At 36.1% G+C, this 19,326-nt stretch overlaps 1 protein-coding gene across 2 annotated transcripts; it reads left to right on the top strand.

Moving 5' to 3' along the window:
* Nucleotides 1-2,557: 2,557 nt before the first annotated feature.
* TWF1 (twinfilin actin binding protein 1) lies at nt 2,558-18,743 on the top strand. Of its 2 annotated transcripts, XR_003791231.1 has the most exons (11): nt 2,558-2,645; nt 4,322-4,399; nt 6,319-6,497; nt 7,667-7,762; nt 8,911-9,015; nt 10,710-10,835; nt 11,103-11,253; nt 11,426-11,547; nt 13,478-15,524; nt 17,252-17,340; nt 18,040-18,743. XR_003791231.1 is itself a non-coding variant. In XM_029206535.1 (9 exons), exons 1-9 carry the CDS (start codon nt 2,621-2,623, stop codon nt 13,646-13,648), a joined length of 1,053 nt encoding a protein of 350 aa, XP_029062368.1. In that variant the 5' UTR covers nt 2,558-2,620; the 3' UTR covers nt 13,649-15,560. The 2 variants fall into 2 exon arrangements, 1 of the variants encoding a protein (XP_029062368.1); XM_029206535.1 differs by lacking the exons at nt 17,252-17,340; nt 18,040-18,743 and having other exon boundaries at nt 13,478-15,560.
* The last annotated feature ends 583 nt before the right edge of the window (nt 18,744-19,326 follow it).

Below are 19,326 nucleotides of genomic sequence, written 5' to 3'. Positions count from 1 at the left end.
TTACCATACGATCTAGCAATTCCACTTCCAGGCATATGCCCAAAAGAATTGAAAGCAGTGACTCAGATAATTGTACACCCACGTTCATAGCAGTATTATTCAGAATAGCCAAAAAAGGGGAAGCAACCTGAGTGCTCATGATGGATGAATGGATAAATAAAATGTGGTATATACATACACTGGAATATTATCTAGCCTTTAAAAGGAAGGAAATTCTGCATGCTACAGATGGATGAAACTTGAGGACATTATGCCAAGTGAAATGAGCCAGTCAGAAAAAGACAAATACTGTATGATTCCACTTACGTGAGGTACTAAGAGTAGTCAAATTCATAGAAACAGATATAGAATGTTGTTTGCCAGGACCTGGAGGTTGGGTTGGAATGGAAAGTTATTTAACGTTAATATAAAGTTTTAATTTTGCAAGAGGCAAAGAGTTTTGGAGAGTGGTTGCATGTATTTAACATTACTGAATTGAACACTTAAAAATGGTTGAGATGGTAAATTTTTTGTTATGTGTATTTTAACACAATATTTTAAAAAGATAAGGTGAGCAGTCATATGATTGGGATCAAATTAAAGATGTAAGTGCAAGAGATTAACCAAATAAACAGGATTTCTATCACAATCTGTTCTCTTCAATAGGTAAAATATATGCACCACTAGCACTATTTATACTCAATAAACCATTTCTCTAAGGTTAGTACAATGATCTAATCTGAAATGAACATCAGGCATAATAAATTAGTGAGATTTAAGTGTATGGTCAATATCAACCAGAAACATTTTCATAAAACAATATCCTATGAAAGCATCAAGAACCCATTTGTTGCACATACGAAAATACAGTAAAATAGAGGAAATTATTTAACTATATGTAGAAATGTTGATGGACAGTAAAAAAGATCATTTTGGCCATGCTGTTCACATCTTAGCAAACATTTTCCCTTCTCAGATTTCCTGTTTTGCTAGAGGAAGTTTGCTGTTTCATAAACAATGCACCCAAGCCCCTTGCAGTTTTAAGTCAAACTACTGTACTGGCAGAAAATAAGCATTTTCTGGTGGATGCTGTGGTGGTCTTATCCAACCTACCTGGACTTTCCTCCTCTCCAGGGCTGAACATACCGGGGTCTTTTCTAAGCATGAATATGGGAGAATTATTTTTTTCTCATCAGTACTTTTGAGTAGTGCCAACCTCCTTAGGCAATTTTCCCTAGTCACCATAACATCAATCAGTCAAAAAATTGCAGATGAACTCTCTGTGCTCAACAATGCTATCAAAACTGGTAAATTAGGGTGAACTGTTGTGTCAGGAAGAATTTGGTTAGCATGAAACACCTCCCTACATTTCTTAAATCCAAACAAGTTATAAAACTCAGATTACATTTTGCTTATTCCAGAATATGAGGAAGTGTTTGAGAAATAAGGCTGAAGTAACAAGAAACAGGGCATAGCAACGTTGTTTGCTGTGACCCTCATAAAGAAATCAATTACCCAGCGGCTAGTTAACTAATTAAAAATACATTGCATTTGAAGAGTGATTTTGTTAACTTGCATTTATATTATTGGCCTGTTCAGAGTATTTGTTGATAATCAGATTGTACTTTTGTATACTTGTCAGTTCAAGGCCCTAAAAACAAAAGACCCAGCTTTCCAACTAGGAAACTATAATCTAAGAGTCCTAGAAAAGTAGTACAAAAATAACTACTAAAATTATCCTTAGAAAGGGAAATACATGCTCATAAAAGCAGAAAATGAAAAATAATTTTTAATAATATCTGCTGTTACCTTACAAATTCATCCTTACAAATGAATCTTGAGTAATTACCTGATTAAAGAATAAACTGCCAACCTGAAGCAGAGCAGTATTATAGTTTGCAATGATAGAACTGACCACAGAGGAGTACTCAAGTCAGTTAATCTCACTCTCAGTGGCTCTTTTTGGAATGAAGAGAAAGGAAAACCTGGTGTCTAAATGTGCCCAACTAAAGAAAGGATAGTTAACAGTCTGAGATAAACTTAATTTAAAAGCGTGGGGGATTTTCATGGGAGACTGCCTATCTATTAATTCTTTTTATAAAAAAGGGGCGGGGAGTGACCGTTTACATTAAATTGTATAGACTGCAGGAAGAGTAAACCAAGAAGGATATCATGCACATCTTTTTAAAGCTGAAAACCTGTGTTCAGTAAAACGTTCATTTCTGTTTCTGAGCAACGTTTTTGCTGAACCAGTGAAAGGCGGTGTCGGCAGGGTCACTGGAGGGCAGACCCCACAGGGCAAAGCCATCCTGCCGGGCCACCAGTGTTTCACCGTGGTGGAGGGGGAGAAACGGCGGCAAATAACGTGGACTGTGACCCCCAGCAGAGAGCTGAAGCTGCGGGCCGGGGGTCTGGACCTGCAGTCCGGCAGCTCCGAGACTCCGCAGGTGTCAGGAGGCAGGGAGCGAGAGCGACGGGGCCGCGCGAGGACGCCGCTGGCCTCGCGGGGCGGGGGCGGGGCGGGGCGGGTCGCAGGCTGATGACGCGGCGGGGCTGGTGGAGTAGCCGCCACTTCCTGGAGCCGCCGGCCGGGGCCGCTCGCTGCACTCAGCGCCGGAGCCGGGAGCCCGCGGCCGCCGCCATGTCCCATCAAACCGGCATCCAAGGTAACGGCGCCGGCGCTGCCTGCGGGGAAGGGACTCTTGGGAGGCCCCCGGCGAGCCGGGCGGGCGGCGGGATGGGCAGGGCCGGAGTCGGTCCCGGAGCACAGGGAGTCGGTCTCGGGGACGAGCCGGGCCTCTGCGCCTCTCCGCGCTCTCGTGTCCCGGGCGCTCCCGGCCTGCCACCCTCGCAGCCCGGGCCGGCCGCCGCCACGTTGCAGATGGATCCGAAATTCGCCGGAGCGAAGGAAATGGCTTTCCGCGGCGGCCGGGGTGAAGGGGGCGTGCCTGCCGCCGCCGCCGCCCTCGCCGCCGTTAGCCCAACTTTCCCCTTTTTTATCGGACTGGGAAGACCTGGAACCGTGGAGGCGACTGGGGCTCTTTTTGCTGTCGAGAGACGGGCGAATTTTCTTTTTCACGGTCCAGCTTTAGAGTTGTTACAAGATTTGGATTATCAAAAGAAAGATGCGGGAATCTTTTTCATTTCCAGTAAGGGTGCTTCCCAAACTCTTCCGCATTTTCTTCCAAAATTGGAACATCAACACCGTTGTCTGTATCCTGAGTATGAGGCGTCTTGGTTGTTCTTAGATACTACCCAGGGAACTGAAAAGTTTGATCTGTGTGGTTGCGTTTAATCGTCCCGGGCAGGCAGTTGAATGTGCGATTATAATTGACCTGTGTTATTTCCTGGTTTGAAAATGGGCGGTCTGAAAGCGCTCACCTCATCAGAATCAAATAATATGTCCCGGGTTACTCGCGATCACTTAACGAGTTGTAATGTAAACACAAGCTCCTCCTGTTAATGGACAACGAATCTTTTCCCCAGATGAACGTCTAATTGTGTTTTGTTCTTAAGGGCCTTTGACACCACCCCACACCTCCTCCTGCACGCACAAACACAAGCAAAACAGTCGCAAATCTAAAAGCATTGTTTTGTTTGCGTTAGTTTTGATATATATAATTATTGACTTTCATGCTTGAGCGTTATAGCAAGCACTACTAAACAGTGGTTCTTGTTCTCAATATACAACTCAAGAATAAAATTAGAACGAAATTGAAGCTTTAATAGCACAAGGGATCGGTTATTAAATATATATTTGCTCAGTGAGATTACTCCAGGTTTTTAAGAAATATGAATTAGAGAAGTATGACCAGAAGTACGAGCTTGAATGAATTGTGTTGTCTTTTTCTTTAATCAGGATAGGGTGTTTGACATTAATTGTTGTTTTTAAAGGTGAAAATGTAAAAATGAATTGATGAAGGAGGTGTGTTTGTTTATTATAAACTTGAAATTGGACCAGAAGAGAGTGAAAGCAGGTTTTCAGCATTTTTCAAACAAGCAATAAAGGTGTTTTTCAAAATTGTGATTTGTGATTATTGGATTTGAGAAACTTTAATATATTCATTCCCAGTGTAAATTTCTGCTATGGAATTATCTAGGTAAAACAGGTTAGAATTAATATACTTTTAAAATATGTTAATATTTATGTTTTTTAGCTGTATACAATGTCTACTGTTACACCTTTTAATTTTTGTAATTTAAATTACTGATAAGAGAATACTGCATCTTCAAGATGTTTTCTTTGTATTACATTTCATTTTTTCCCTATTCAAGTAGCATCAGAAAGTATTAATACGTAAGTGTTAAAAATAGGTTTACTTTTCTATATCTTTTTCCACAGCAAGTGAGGATGTTAAAGATATTTTTGCCAGAGCAAGAAATGGAAAATACAGACTTCTGAAGATATCGATTGAAAATGGTTAGTTAAGCATTTTTAAATGTTGTTTGTCCTTGGATTATTGGCTGTTGTATTTTTAAACTTCTAAATCATTGTCAGTGATTTGGACTATTTGTGAAGCAGGTTCAGAGCTCGCCTTTAGTTAACTTGGCTCCTCTACATTTTGGACATGTCCTATGGGCCCCTGCTTACTTTATCTTCTGCATTCTGTAGTTAACTCTCACGGAAACAAAAAGATGTTGTTTTTGGTGTGACATCTTCCTCTTACACTTTTTGTGTCTCAGTTTCTGTACCACAGTTTGTATCTAATATCAGGGCTTGCATCTCTGGAATGAAAATCAGTAACAGGTGATTATCCCACACAAAAGAAAAGTTACTTGTGAATTGTTATTCAGTAAAGTTAGTTTTGAGGCAGAAAGGAAGGATTTTAAACTCTCCCGTTTTCTCAACTTGATTGCAGTGTATGCTGCAGAAATGATTCCCCTTTCTTGTTATGGGAAAAAGTTCTGAGTGTAACAAACTATAAATTGATACTTTCAAAATAAAGCTGTACGTAGGGAAATTCACTGGGTGGGAGAGTCTTTTAATTCAGCTGGTTTGAGTGTGAATAATTAATATTATAACTACTTAATCTCAAATGAATATGTTAAAATATTCCATTGACCTAATTTCTTAAATACCTTAAATATTTTGCTTTGGAAAAAATATCTTGTTCTTTCATAAACTGGAAGTAAATCTGATTTGCTTTCCATTTTCTCTTATATATTAAAAATACCAAAATAGTTTGAAAAATAGGCAGTTGTTCTACATATGTTAACACACTCAACAAGAATAAACATATACTGGAAAGCAGCATATTTTAGAATATCACTATTTTCTGGTTTTATTTTTCTTTTGAGAAAATTTTTTAAATAAGGAAATTATGAATAAATAATATAACAAATACTTCCATCTCTTCTTAAATTATTAACTGCTAACATTTTTATCATATTTGCTTCAAGCCTATTGTAATTTAATGTTGTTGTGATATAAGAACATTCACTTTAAACAGTTTTACTTCCTGACCTTCTCCTGAGACAACTGTATTAGGAACCTTACTTTTGTTCAATCTGTTTTTTATATGTATCCCTAAATAACATATAGTGCTGTTTAGAGTTTTTAAGTTCACATAAACTGACATCTTCTTCTGCATCATTCCTTTTCCTGTAAACATTGCTTTTATAATTAGTTTTGATAGAGGCTCACTAATTCTTTTTAAATATGAATAGAATTGTATAATATGACTGTGCCACATATTGTATGTCCATTCTCTTATTGATGAACATTTAGGCTATTTTCAGTTTCCACTGTTATTTTATAGTGCTGCAGTGAACACCTTGGTATATATGTGCAAGAGATTCTCTATGCAGAGTACATTAGCAGTTTCACTTGATTCGCCCAATAATGCCTCAAAATGGCTGTACCAGTTTGTTTCTGGACAAATTATTAAAATTTGTAGCATTATGGCCAAATAGGAGCTAAACCTGTTTAGTATTTCTTAACTGTACAATTCAGTGTTTAATTTCAGAAATTATACCTTTGAGCGGTAGGACACTTAGTTAAATATATTTTGTTGATAATTTATAGCATAAATATTTGGACAATAGAATATAAGCACCCTCTCTTCAGCCATCCAACTCAACTATTTATAATCATTTTTGTACGTTCCTTTCTTGTGTTTATAACATTATTTTAACTATGCTGGTTATAATTTTTATATCTGTTTTTAATATTGCTTTATATTATATTTATTTTCTGTGTTACAACCTTTGCCCTTTCTATATTTTGATGTGAATAATAGCAATTAAGAACTAACTATTAATTTATTCTTCTGTTCTTCATTATTCTACCATTTGGCATTTTAAACCATTTATATATCTTTTAAAAATTGTTCTTCATAGAGAAACTTGTGGTTGGAGCGTGTAGGCAGCCTTTAGATTCCTGGGATAAGGATTATGATTCCTTTGTTTTACCCCTGTTGGAGGACAAACAACCGTGCTACGTATTATTCAGGTTAGATTCTCAGAATGCCCAGGGATATGAATGGATATTCATTGCGTGGTCTCCAGACCATTCTCATGTAAGTAATTTTTTGGTTACTTATTTAACATTAAAAGCTAGAAATTTTTTTCTGAAATATTCCTAGGCCAAGAGAAAGTTAAGAAGCAACAGTCGTATCTCATAGATGGGAATGATCATGGAAAAAATCCTTGTGATTGGTAATGTAGAATCAGGGGTAATGTACTTAGATTCAGAAATCTTGACCTTGATTGAAGTCAGTAGAATTATTACTGATTTTAAATTGAAAAATTTGTGGCAATTATAAATGATTCTGTGGACCTCTGAAGAATGAAGGTTACTACTTTGAGAGTAATAATTGAAATAATTCTTATAGAACTAACTGAACATTTTATTAAATATTCTCAATAGCTACCATTCAAGTGATGGGCATGCACACAAACAAGTATTTCTCTTAGGAGAGTTAGTAGACTGATTAATAGAATAAAACAAAAAGCTAGTATATGGATACTGCTCAAGATTTTAAAAATTAATTCTCGTTTATTGTAGAAAAATAATAATTTTAAAAGTTATGTAGATATCATTCTCAAAAGTCATCACTTCCTATTTAATTCTGTATATGCTGTCTGAAAGAAATACTGGATTTGACAGTACAAAATTATGAAATGATTTCTATTGGTTGGCAGTTATTTTTAGTAGTTTTCCATAGATGCTATCAGACTCATTAATAATAGTATATACTGTAGTTCTTTTCTACTTTGTCCCTCATAGAATGGTTTATGCCATAGTTATGCCATGAATATTTGATTCTTAAACAACTAAATAAGTAGCGTCTGACCTAGACTTGTTTTGAGTAAAATGTGATTATCAAGTTTACTTCATTTCAGTGATTTTAAAACAGTGTTTTAAGTAGATTTTTTAATTCCTGAATTCATTTTATACTTTGACAAAAGTGAATGATTTTCTAAAATTTAGTTTTTTTCTACTTTTCAAAAAATATGACTTATAAATTGAAGTCTTCCTTAGTAGCTGTTGATATTTTAGATGCTGATGTTATGATGGTTATTTGTATACACATATTTTAACATGTTATAGTCAACGGACTTCAGCTTTGTCACAGTTTATTTTCTTTTTAATGTGCTTGAAGATTTTCATACATTTATAAAGTGCTTTCTTTTGTAATGATAGTTTTCATCTATAAACTTATAAGTAAACTTTCACAATTACTAGGTTCGTCAAAAAATGTTGTATGCAGCAACAAGAGCAACTCTGAAAAAGGAGTTTGGAGGTGGCCACATTAAAGATGAGGTGTTTGGAACAGGAAAGGTACAAAACATACTTTTATGTAGATTCTGCATGTTGCACCGAGGTAATGGGATAGTTAATGTGAATTATGACTGGTGAATCGGTAAACATAAAGAATAAGAGAAAATATTATGTTTCATATGATATGCAAGTTAATTGAAACATACTTACACTTTTAAAATATGTTGGAATCTCCTCTGTTAGTCTTCAAACACTAGAATATCCCTTGGAGATCATTTAGTTCAACCCCTCATTTAGTTCAACCTTTTCATTTTAAGGATGTGGAGATAGGCTCAGAAAAATGAGAGACTACTTAAAAGAGATAGTAGGTTTTAGATAATTTGGATGTTTACACTTATGCTGTGGAAGCAATAGCTGTATTAATTGAACTAGAACATTGAGGCAGGTAAATTGATTGATAATTAATTGGGGTAATTGTTGATTAATAAATTTAGTTAAGTTGTGATTAAGAATTTACTTCATTATAAAATTTGTATGGTAAATACATGTATGTAGATATACCCCCAAATTAAGAAAATTACAGTGTATTTTTTCAACAGGTTTTTTGTTTTTTAGAGCTTTTATTGTGATTCAGGGAGTAATGTATTCTGGTGGATAGAGCACGAAACTAGATGGGTATCCTTTGCTTATTCACATCAGTTGTGAAGTGGCCTGGTTTCTCAATTCTATTCTCAGTCTTCCAAACCACAAAATTTTGATGAGAAGTAAACTTCTTTGGAATATTTTTTATTTTAAATAAGAACTGTAATTATTTTCTATGAATAATTGTAGAGAAATTATATAATTCATTACAGTACAGAATTCAGAATCTGAATATGTTGATTATTGAATAACTATGGGGCAGGCTTCCCCAGGTTAATTATAATTGTCCTATAGACTTGAAGCATGATCAGGTTCGTCATGTGGCTGGCGTTACCACCATCACACTCACACAAAAGATCTAATAATTGTAAAGCTTTAGGAAATGAAGTGTAGCTAATCCCCTTAAAACTTTTGAAACCTGTAGAATAGAATATTTTTTTAAAAAAAAGAAGTAATAAAATTATTGTTACTGTTTATTTTTAGTTAAAATATTTTCTGTTAAATTAATGATTTTGTTCTCCTAAAGTAGCCTCACAACTAGTAACAGTCAGTTTCTGTGCTCACAGGAAGATGTGTCATTACATGGATATAAGAAATATTTGCTGTCACAGTCTTCTCCTGCCCCACTGACTGCAGCTGAAGAAGAATTACGACAGATTAAAATTAATGAGGTATTATTACCATTTTGAAACCTTGCAAGATTCTAAGTGATTAAAAATATTATATTTTTAATTAATCGATGAAGAGGTAACTAGAGAATAAGTAAGTTAGATAGCTCACATTTATTCTGTTCAGTTTAGAGACAAGACTGACAAGACTGTGCTCAATGTGTCTTCAGGAAAAAGTTAAAAGTGAATATTAAACTTCATGTCAGTTTCATAAATAGCTTTCTCCTGTCTTTATAATGTAGGTTATAGATTAGTAATCTTCCTGTGAGAAGTACAACTGTTTTTAACTTTGTACTTTGAATACTAAATATCGATAAATGGGAAAAGTATGTGTTACCCATGTAGTGTGAGGGATATTATATCTAATGAGGTTGCCTGAAGAAGGTTTGTTTTGTTATTTCAGAGAATACTGACGACTAAAGAGAGTAAAACATAAATGCTGTAGTGTGTTTAGGATTTCTAGAGGCTCTATAAATTAACTTCTATGGACATTACTTGGATGGGTGTGTGCATATATATAGATATATATGGGAGATGGTTATTTGAGTACTTGTTTAGCATATTAGAGTCAATAAATTTCATCCATATTATAGTTTATCATATTTCTAATGTGTTTACTGCAGCAATTCTAAGTTAGAATAGCTACTGTATTTCTAACGGAATTTTATAGAAAAGAACAAGTAGCAGAAACTACTATTCACTTGTCTGAGTAACAGACTAATAAGAATCAGTCTGAAAAGTGATTGAATATTATTTAATATTGACCTGATAGCAAGGATCTATCTTTATATTATTTTAACTCAAGTTATTTGAGTATGGATTTTTACATGGTTTTTTTTTTTTTTTTACAAGTTTGATAGTTTGTTTTATTCCTTGCAATCAGAACCCAGAGGATCTTATTGGGGTATGCATTTGCATATGTTCTATGATGTTTTCATTATGCAATACCATTTATGCTGTAGAATCTCCATTCATTTTTTTTTAAAGTAAAATTTCTATTTGACTTTGTTGCAACACTGCAAATGAGACCCTATGCTATGCTGTCATTTACTGAGTATAAAAGTCTTAAATATGTGCATTGAAAGCTTTCTTGACGTACTCTTCTCTTCTTCCGATACGTGCACACCCATGTTCTTAGTAATGAAAGCTCTAAGTGTGGAACTTCTGCAGTAGTATAATTTGTTGAGCTGTGTTGTGTCTTTGTATATTGTTTGTACTCCTTTCAACTCAGTGCATGGTGTTTGTGTTGCATTTTATGTCTAGCAGAACAAAGTAAAGTTCTATGCATATTATATTTATATCACATTGTTCATAAATTTTATCAAGTAAAACTTTGTAATTAAAAGTGTAATCTGAAGACACTTCAGAGAGCTTATGTAGCTCATGGCAATTGTGCCAAACCAAACATATAAGCAAAGCCCCACTAACAGTGCACACTCAACTCAGATGTTCACTTCGGCATTTTCATCAAAATGTGGCATACACTCTGCATGTTGACAAAGTGCTAGCAGAACCTGAAACAAATGTGAAAATTATTTGCTTTTTAAGTTCATAGTGTTTTAATTGTTAATTTTAATTATATTAAAATGGCCAAGGGTGGAATGACCCTCACTCTGTAGAGCTTGGGTTTTCTTCTCTTTGCCATCTGACACTGCTAAATGCTAAACTTCATCGGTAAATTGAATCTGTCATACTAGGTACAAACTGACGTGAGTGTGGACACTAAGCATCAAACACTACAAGGAGTAGCATTTCCTATTTCTCGAGAAGCTTTTCAGGCTTTGGAAAAATTGAATAACAGACAGCTCAACTATGTGCAGTTGGTAAGAGATATAATGATTATTATGAAATCGCTTCACTTTTTGGTATCTATGGCTTGTATAAAGTTTGTTTTTAATGGATTTTAAATCTTTTTATTGCTTCCTTTTTATTTTTTATTCATTTTTTTTTTAAACTACAAAAGCAATATATATTCACTGTGGAAAAAGTGAAATTGTGTAAGTTTCCTCTTGTCTCCTTGTTTTTTAATTTATGAATTTTAAATTTCTGTGTATCTGTCTTAATAAATGTATTTTGTTTCTTATTGACAGGAAATAGATATAAAAAATGAAATTATAATTTTGGCCAACACAATAAATACAGAACTAAAAGATTTGCCAAAGAGGATTCCCAGAGATTCAGCACGTTATCATTTCTTTCTGTATAAACATTCACATGAAGGAGACTATTTGGAGTCTATAGGTATATGATACTTTTTTTTTTTAACATAATACTTTCAGTTTGCTGATTGATATTTCATCACTATATTCTTTCTTATTTCTTGGCCAGAGGGCTTAGTTGTAGCTTTATGAGGTTTAGTATGTGCTTTAACTGATATGCTGCTAATTGGATTTATTATTATTTTAATTTACAGTTTTTATTTATTCAATGCCTGGATACACATGCAGTATAAGAGAACGGATGCTGTATTCTAGCTGCAAGAGCCCTCTGCTAGAGATTGTAGAAAGACAACTACAAATGGATGTCATTAGAAAGGTAATTATCTATCTATTTATTTATCTAATTTATTTTATCTAATTTACCTTATTAATATATTTAATACCTACCTATTTATTTTTAATTTTTCAGTTTTTGTTACATTTTTATTGTCTTTCGTGTAGTTCGTGATGTATTGTGGTTTATAAATGAAAGTTTTTTTTTTCTTATTCTCATCATAAATCCTTAGGAACTCCTCTAAGTGCTTGAGGATGGCCTATCATGACCCCAGTCTCCCTGTAGATCTGTATTCTCTAATATGTAGCCACAAGCTACATGTGGCTATTTAAATTTAAATATACATAAAAATTAAACGAAATTTAAAATTCAGTTCCTTAAAAGCACCAGCCACATTTCAATTGCTCATTTTAGCCACATGTGGCCAATGGCACTGTATTGGATGGTGCAGAATTTAGAAAACATTTCCATATTGCAGAAAGTTTTGCTGGATGGTGCTACTAAAGCTGCATACTTGTGATTGTCTCAAGACTTTATTAATAAGGAACTACAGTCTCTATTTATAACTGAACCATGGGATGGTTGAGAATCTTTCCAGTTGTTGGGAAAGGAGAGAATGGGCATAAACATGAATTTGGGGAGCTAAGTTTCCTTAAATTTATTTTCTTAAATGCAGGTGAGGCATGGGAAAAGATATGGTTTATTCTTCAGCCCTTCAACTCTTAAAACACAGGTCCTTACAAATTACCAGTGTTTTAGGTACTGAGCCCTTTAAGAGCTTTTTAAGTTCTTAAGAATCACTTTCTATAGCAGGGGCTGGCTGACTTTTTCTACCAGAAGACCAGATAGTAAATATTTTAGGCTTTGCCAGGCCACATATGGTCTTTGTCACATATTCTTCTTTGTTTTATTATTTTGTTTGTTTTTACAACCCTTTAAAAATGTAAAACACTCTCTTAACTTGAGCAGATTTGGCCTGCAGGCCATAGTTCGCCAACCTGTGTTATAGAGTGATTTCAAGTGACCCAAGTGATGAAAGGGCCATGAGTAATGTTTCTTGAAAATATGTAGTGTACCAAAGCAGAACAACTTAAGAATATAGTGGTGATTCCTACTGTACTACTTTTAAACATTAGTTAAATTGGAGAAGAAAGAGAGAACCAAATAGAAAATGAGTATAGCTAATTATATATTCAAGCAACTCATTTAGCTCCCTCCTCCTCCCCCCCAAATAAGATGAAAGTGAACTATTTTCATATGGTCCTTGGTTCTCTCTTGTTGGAATGAGTATTATGCACTTATTGGTGAGCGTTCACACCTGAAAACTGGCTCATTGCTTGTATTAGGTTTTGTTTTTTTTTTTTAACATCTTTATTGGAGTATAATTGCTTTACAATGGTGTGTTAGTTTCTGCTTCACAACAAAACGAATCAGTTATATATATATACATATGTTGCCATATCTCTTCCCGCTTGCGTCTCCCTCCCTCCCACCCTTCCTATCCCACCCCTCCAGGCTGTCACAAAGCACCGAGCTGATCTCCCTGTGCTATGCGGCTGCTTCCCACTAGCTATCTACCTTACGTTTGGTAGTGTATATATGTCCATGTCTCTCTCTCGCTTTGTCACAGTTTACCCTTCCCCCTCCCCATATCCTCAAATCCATTCTCTAGTAAGTGTGTGTCTTTATTCCTGTTTTACCCCTAGGTTCTTCATGACATTTTTTTTTTCTTAAATTCCATATATATGTGTTAGCATACGGTATTTGTCTCTCTCTTTCTGACTTACTTCACTCTGTATGACAGACTCTAGATCTATCCACCTCATTACAAATAGCTCAATTTCGTTTTTTTTTATGACTGAGTAATATTCCATTGTATATATGTGCCACATCTTTATCCAAATCTGTATTAGGTTTTGAATGTTGTGTTTTCTCACATTGCATCACACTTTGCTAATTTTATCTCTTACAGATCGAGATAGACAATGGGGATGAGTTGACTGCAGACTTCCTTTATGAAGAAGTACACCCCAAGCAGCATGCACATAAACAAAGTTTTGCAAAACCAAAAGGTCCTTCAGGAAAAAGAGGAATTCGAAGACTAATTAGGGGTCCAGCTGAAACTGAAGCCACTACTGATTAAAATTATTACAATACTAGTTTTTTTAAAAGTCCAGCTTTTAGTACAGGAGAACTGAAATCATTCCACATTGATGTATAGTAGGGGAAAAAATTGTACTTTTTGAAAATCAGCACTTTTCACTTCTGTGTGTTTTTAAATTAATGTTATAGAAGACTCATGATTTCTATTTTTGAGTTAAAGCTAGAAAAGGGTTTGACATAATGATGTTTAATTTCATCACAGTTTTCATAGAGTGATGATTCCACACTTTCACATAGTTCTTAAAATTTTATAGAGTTGGGCCAATTCCAGAAAATCTAAAGTAGGATACAATTCTTATTACTCTTCGGTGATACATCACTTTTTTTCTTCAAGGGAGAGAGGAAGACCTTAAAATATTCATTCCACTTAATGAATATGTTAAGGACCAGATTAGATTATTTTCTAAGCTGAAAACTTCATGTGCCTAGGAAAAGGTGCTCTGAAGAGCAGTGCTCACTCAGACTGTGAGATCATGTCTACAACTTTTAGAAACAGTGCTTTATTGCAGCAGTCTTTTCTATTTGACTTTTTCATTTTTTAAATGGCATTAAAATTTCAGAAAATCAACTCACTCTGAAACATTAAGGGTACCAGATATATACTTCAGGATTTCTGATGATGTTGAAAGACACGTTGAAACTGCTTTAGTAAATGCTCTTTCTAGTGCTTTAAAAATTTTCCATTTCAAAAGTAAGTCATTTCATTATAGGTAGTGTGAGACCAAATATTTATGTCCAGTTGAATATTAAATTAATATCATTCAAAAGCAAACAAAACTAAAGTCAACAATATTGAAAAAGTTTTAAACCGATTGATTTCTAAAACCATATATTTATAGGCAAATATTCAGATTTAACAGAATTATTTTAAAGTCCTAGTACTCATCAGCCTAACACAGATAAATCTTGTTTCAATTTATATCTTATTTCAAAACACAGTTAACTGTTTTCTAAAGCTTTGCATTTTCAATTACAACCTACAGAGATTTTGAGCCTCGTTTTCTCTGATACTTGAAGTAGAGGGAGCTAGAAAACTTCATCATGTTTAATCTGATAAACCTGCTGCAAGAGCCGTAATTTAGAGGACTTTTCTAAACGAACTGTGGGGATCCGGGATTTAGAATTTCTTGATCTAAACTTTATGCTGCATAGAACAAATACCAGAAATGTACATTTCATAGTATAAAATATGAAACGCTCATTTTTACACTTTATTATCTAAGGTAATATATGCACCTTTCAGAAATTCAATGTGTGTTCAACTAAAAGCATGTTAGAATAATTATGAGTTGACAGATTTTTTTGTTTTCTAGAATTAAGAGTATTTGTGTGGGGTTTTGTTTGTTTACAGATAATCAGACTATAATGCAAAATAATTGACGGTAATGTTGCACTTGTTTATGAAAGATGTAGTTTAAGTTTTTCCATGGGTGCACACATAGACACACATACACACAAACTACTGCATTGAGAATCCTGGAGCTGTGTTGTCGACCGTAGACCAAGCTGCTGAAGCTGTTATTTTCGGTCAGGAAGAAAGTTAACCTGTCATGAAGGTATAAAATAATTTAGTAGTGAATGTTTTTCTCCACCATCCATGTGCAATTATGCTCTTAAACTCTGTTACACTACATGAAAGTAAGTGGACATTCCAGAATATAGATGTGATTATATAATCTTAAACTAATTATTATTAAACCAATGATTGTTGAAAATCAATGATGCATTTGTTATAGAGTATAACTCATCGTTTATGTTTTAGGTGATGTCATCATAACAATAGAAGGTGAATAAAGTATTCCCAGTGAATTTATATAGCAGTGAAGAATTACATGCCTTCTGTGGACATTTTATAAGTGCGTTTTATATTGCAATAAAATTTTTTCTCTAAATTGTGTACTAAATTGGTTTTCTAGTATAACCTTTTTTTGTTTGTTTGGATAAGTCTGCATAATGCAATACCTGGTGATAGGTTAGATAGCCCATTCATCTATTTGTTAATTAACCTATCTAAATCAAAAAGGATTTTAAATAGTTTGAAACCTAAGCAAGTTGTGTCAATAGAGTGCTTTAGTAGATTAGAACTTTTCCACCACTGCAGCAATAATGGAAACGTCATGAGTTAGTTCCTACTGTGATAGCAGCAACCCAGTACAGTAGGGTGACCGACATACTTGACAGTAAGCTGTTAAAAGACATTCACCCAGCAAATAATGAGTGCATTCCAGTTTGCAATTCAGTATCAAATTGATCCTTTTTATTAGAGCTATATTACAAGATGGATGTCTTTGGTAGCAGTTTCACCAAGACAGAACTGTCCTTAAAAGGTCTGATTTTGAGAACTATTTTAAAAAGTTAAATTCTTTATGGCATTTCTACTCAGAACTAAATTCATGTGCCTGAGGTTCATATTGTAGTTTGGTATAAATCCTTTCACACGTTTTCTTTGCACATACAACCATATGTTATGATGATTGGAGTTTTTTTTTAAGTACTGATTCTGGGGCTTCATCTCCAGAGATTTTGATGGGTAAGTGGGCCCAGGAGTCACATAGTTACACAAATGATTCATGTGTAGCCATGACTGGGTACAGTTTGTCTCAAATGATATAAAGTGAGGGTTACCCCGCCCCGTTCAGTCAACAAACTTTCTAAGTATTCCTGTATATTGGTCTATAGTGGGTATGCTGAAAGGTAACATCTCATAGAATAAAATGTAGCCCTCACTCTTGCCCACTAACTCCTGCATGACTTGGCCCATGGCTATCTCCACCTCCCTTGATCAGTCTGCTGCAGCTCAGCTGCTGGCTGGACCTCTGAAGGACCAGGCACACTGCTGCCTCAGGAACGCTGAGTGTGCTGTTCCTCACACTGGCTTACTCCACCCCGATATCTACGTGCCTTCCTCCCTCACTTAATGCAAGTCTCTGCTCAAGTGTACTCCCTGTCCTCTCACCTTGATCCTGCTTTATATTTCCTTAAAGCACTTAGGAATTACATATCTATGTATATATTGGTTGTCTACTCCACTAAAATACAAGTTTGATGGAGGAAAGAGACTTGGTTTCATTCACTGATGCACCCTCAGCACCTGGAACAGTGTCTAGGACATAGTGGATATTTTATTTGTTGAATAAATAAAAGAATGAGATTTTACCTTTCCTTGGACAGTGGGGAAGGGAGCACATTGAAGCAGTGGTAGGTTCAGCACAGAGGCTCTGGCCTCTGCTGCTGTATTTCTGGGCAGAGCAAACATCACTAGCACTGACAACCTCTTGCCCTCGAAAGATTATAGTTTCTACCCCAGGAGACTCCAGGACTGACTCATTCCTGAGCGGCAAGTGTCTTCCCGTGGGGATCCTCATTCAGCTGACTCTGTTCTGGAAAGACCAAAGGCTAAGTTCTACTCAATGGCTAATGCTGATCCACCACCATCTGCATTTGCTAGAATTCAGTCAGGCGGTAGTGCCTTATAAACCTCCGGACGCTTAACAGGAAGAGGTGCTTTTCTGAGGTGGGGGGGGGAGTATATTTTATTTACATTTTAAAAATCTGATAACTAATATCTTTTCCTCCTTTTCAGCCCCAGAGACTTGGGAACGGAAAGAACAGGAACTTCAAGACCTACTTCTCACACAGAAGCACACACTTCCAGCAAAGGAAGAGAAAGAGGTCTGAACCTCCCTCTGAAGGATCCTCCAGGTCTGGGGGGGGGGGGGGGAGGGAAGAGGGAGGGGTCGAGGGATGGGTCTCTTAAGAAAGGGACAGGGCTTCCCTGGTGGCGCAGTGGTTGAGAGTCCGCCTGCCGATGCAGGGGACGCGGGTTCATGCCCTGGTCCAGGAAGATCCCACATGCCGCGGGCCCGTGAGCCACGGCCGCTGGGCCTGCGCGTCCGAAGCCTGCGCTCCGCAACGGGAGAGGCCACAACAGTGAGAGGCCCGCGTACCGCAAAAAAAAAAAAAAAAAAAAAGGAAAGGGACAGAGAGGGGGCAAGTCAGTTTGAAGGGGTTGGAAAGTTCTTCGTGGCCCCTCCCCTCCTCTTCCTTCCTATGTTACCTCCTGTTCTGGTTTCCCTGTGCCCCCTCCACATTCATGCCTTCATGAATGGGGGTTAAATTAATTAGTCTCCTATTATCAAGCTGTATGGATAAGAGCACATGGGTCATATTTTTGCACACGTGTGTGTGTGGGTGTGAGAGAGAGAGAGAGAGAGATGCTGTCACTTCCTGGCTATATGACTGAATCAGTTATGTATTGCTACCATACTAATGCATGACCAATTACCCCCAGATGTAGGGGTTTAAAACAGCAATTATTTTCTACATGTCTCCAGTTGGCTGACCTCTCTCACATCTGTGGTCTGCTGGCAGGTTGGCTGGTGTGGGATGACCTCATCTGAGATGACTTTTCTCTGCTGAGCATGGTTTCAGCAGCGGCATGTTAGCCCTGGCTTGTTCTCATGGCAGTGGCAGCGTCCCATGACAGAGAAAGTGGAAAGTGGTGCACAGGGGCTCTGGAGGCCCAGGCTTGGAACTGAAACGTCACTTTTCCTGCAGTCTATTGACCACAGCAAATTACAAGGCCATTCTGGATATAAGGACTAGGGAAATGAAATTTACCTCTTGATGGGAAGAATTACAAAACCATATTGTAAAGGGCATGGATCTAGGGAAGAGTGGAGAATTGCAATCTAACACAATGAACATAAGGGAGAAGTTACTTAAATTTGGGGGCATCAATTTCCTCAATAAGAAAAAAATGGGACCTACATTATAGAGCTCTAAGATGTGATCATGTCCTTTAACATAACGCTTGGCATTAACAGCCCAGCAAATGACAGAGAAGATGATTATGATCAATATGATGACAGAGAGCATAGTAAAGGTTACAGGCTGATGTCAGACGCCTGAGTTAAAATTCCAGCTCTGCAATTTAATAGCTGCATAATCTTGGGCAAGTTACTTCACTTCAATTTCCTCATTTATAAAATGTGAATAATAATATTATCAGATTCATAGGATTGTTATGAGAGATAAGTTAATATAGGGGAAGCATTTTGAATAGTCCTTAAATTATTTAATAAAAACAGTGCAATGTATAATTTTTTAAAATTATAAGTTTATAAATTAATGTGCATAACATTATTATTATTAATTATTCTTGGGATACTACGGGAACACAGAGGAGAGGCACCTACTTCTGCACGGGGAATCAGAAAAGACTGTGGAATGGATACCAGCATTGAATTTTAAAAAACTGTTATGAGTTTGCCGGGTGGACAGCAGAGGGAAGAGCATTCAAAGCGGAATAGAAAGATGGACGACCATATGCCCAGATACACAAATGTCATGTTCAAGAAATTCCAGGAAGTGCAGTTGTTTGGGAGAAAGGTATAATATATTTCAGACTGGTTGGCTGAAGATGAGAACTACAAGAATCTATCCATATGCATATGGATGATATTTGAAACTCCATAAGTAGATAAGATACAAAGGTCTAGAAAGAAGAGTATCCAGGATAGAATCAATATTATTCTACTTAAACTAGGAAAATATCGGGTAATTCAGATCAAACCTTTCCCTGAGGAAAGCTAGGGGAAAAATTCTGCTCAAAGGCATCAGTGTGCTACTAAGGTGGTGATGAAATATAGAACCAAG

The sequence above is a fragment of the Monodon monoceros genome, unplaced genomic scaffold (assembly GCF_005190385.1).
Source record: "Monodon monoceros isolate NGI ecotype Baffin Bay Population unplaced genomic scaffold, NGI_Narwhal_1 Super_Scaffold_6, whole genome shotgun sequence".
NCBI classification, from domain to species: Eukaryota; Metazoa; Chordata; class Mammalia; order Artiodactyla; family Monodontidae; genus Monodon; species Monodon monoceros.
Note: the sequence above shows the minus strand (reverse complement) of the source record. Positions and strands in the feature narration are given on the sequence as shown.

What these genes read in the sequence shown, in the direction of transcription:
- TWF1 (XM_029206535.1), top strand. Translation starts at nt 2,621, where the DNA reads ATGTCCCATCAAACCGGCATCCAAG. An exon ending in AGGTGTTTGGAACAGGAAAG is followed by an intron (nt 7,763 to 8,910) that starts GTACAAAACATA and finishes CTGTGCTCACAG; the next exon opens with GAAGATGTGTCATTACATGG. An exon ending in AGCTCAACTATGTGCAGTTG is followed by an intron (nt 10,836 to 11,102) that starts GTAAGAGATATA and finishes TCTTATTGACAG; the next exon opens with GAAATAGATATAAAAAATGA.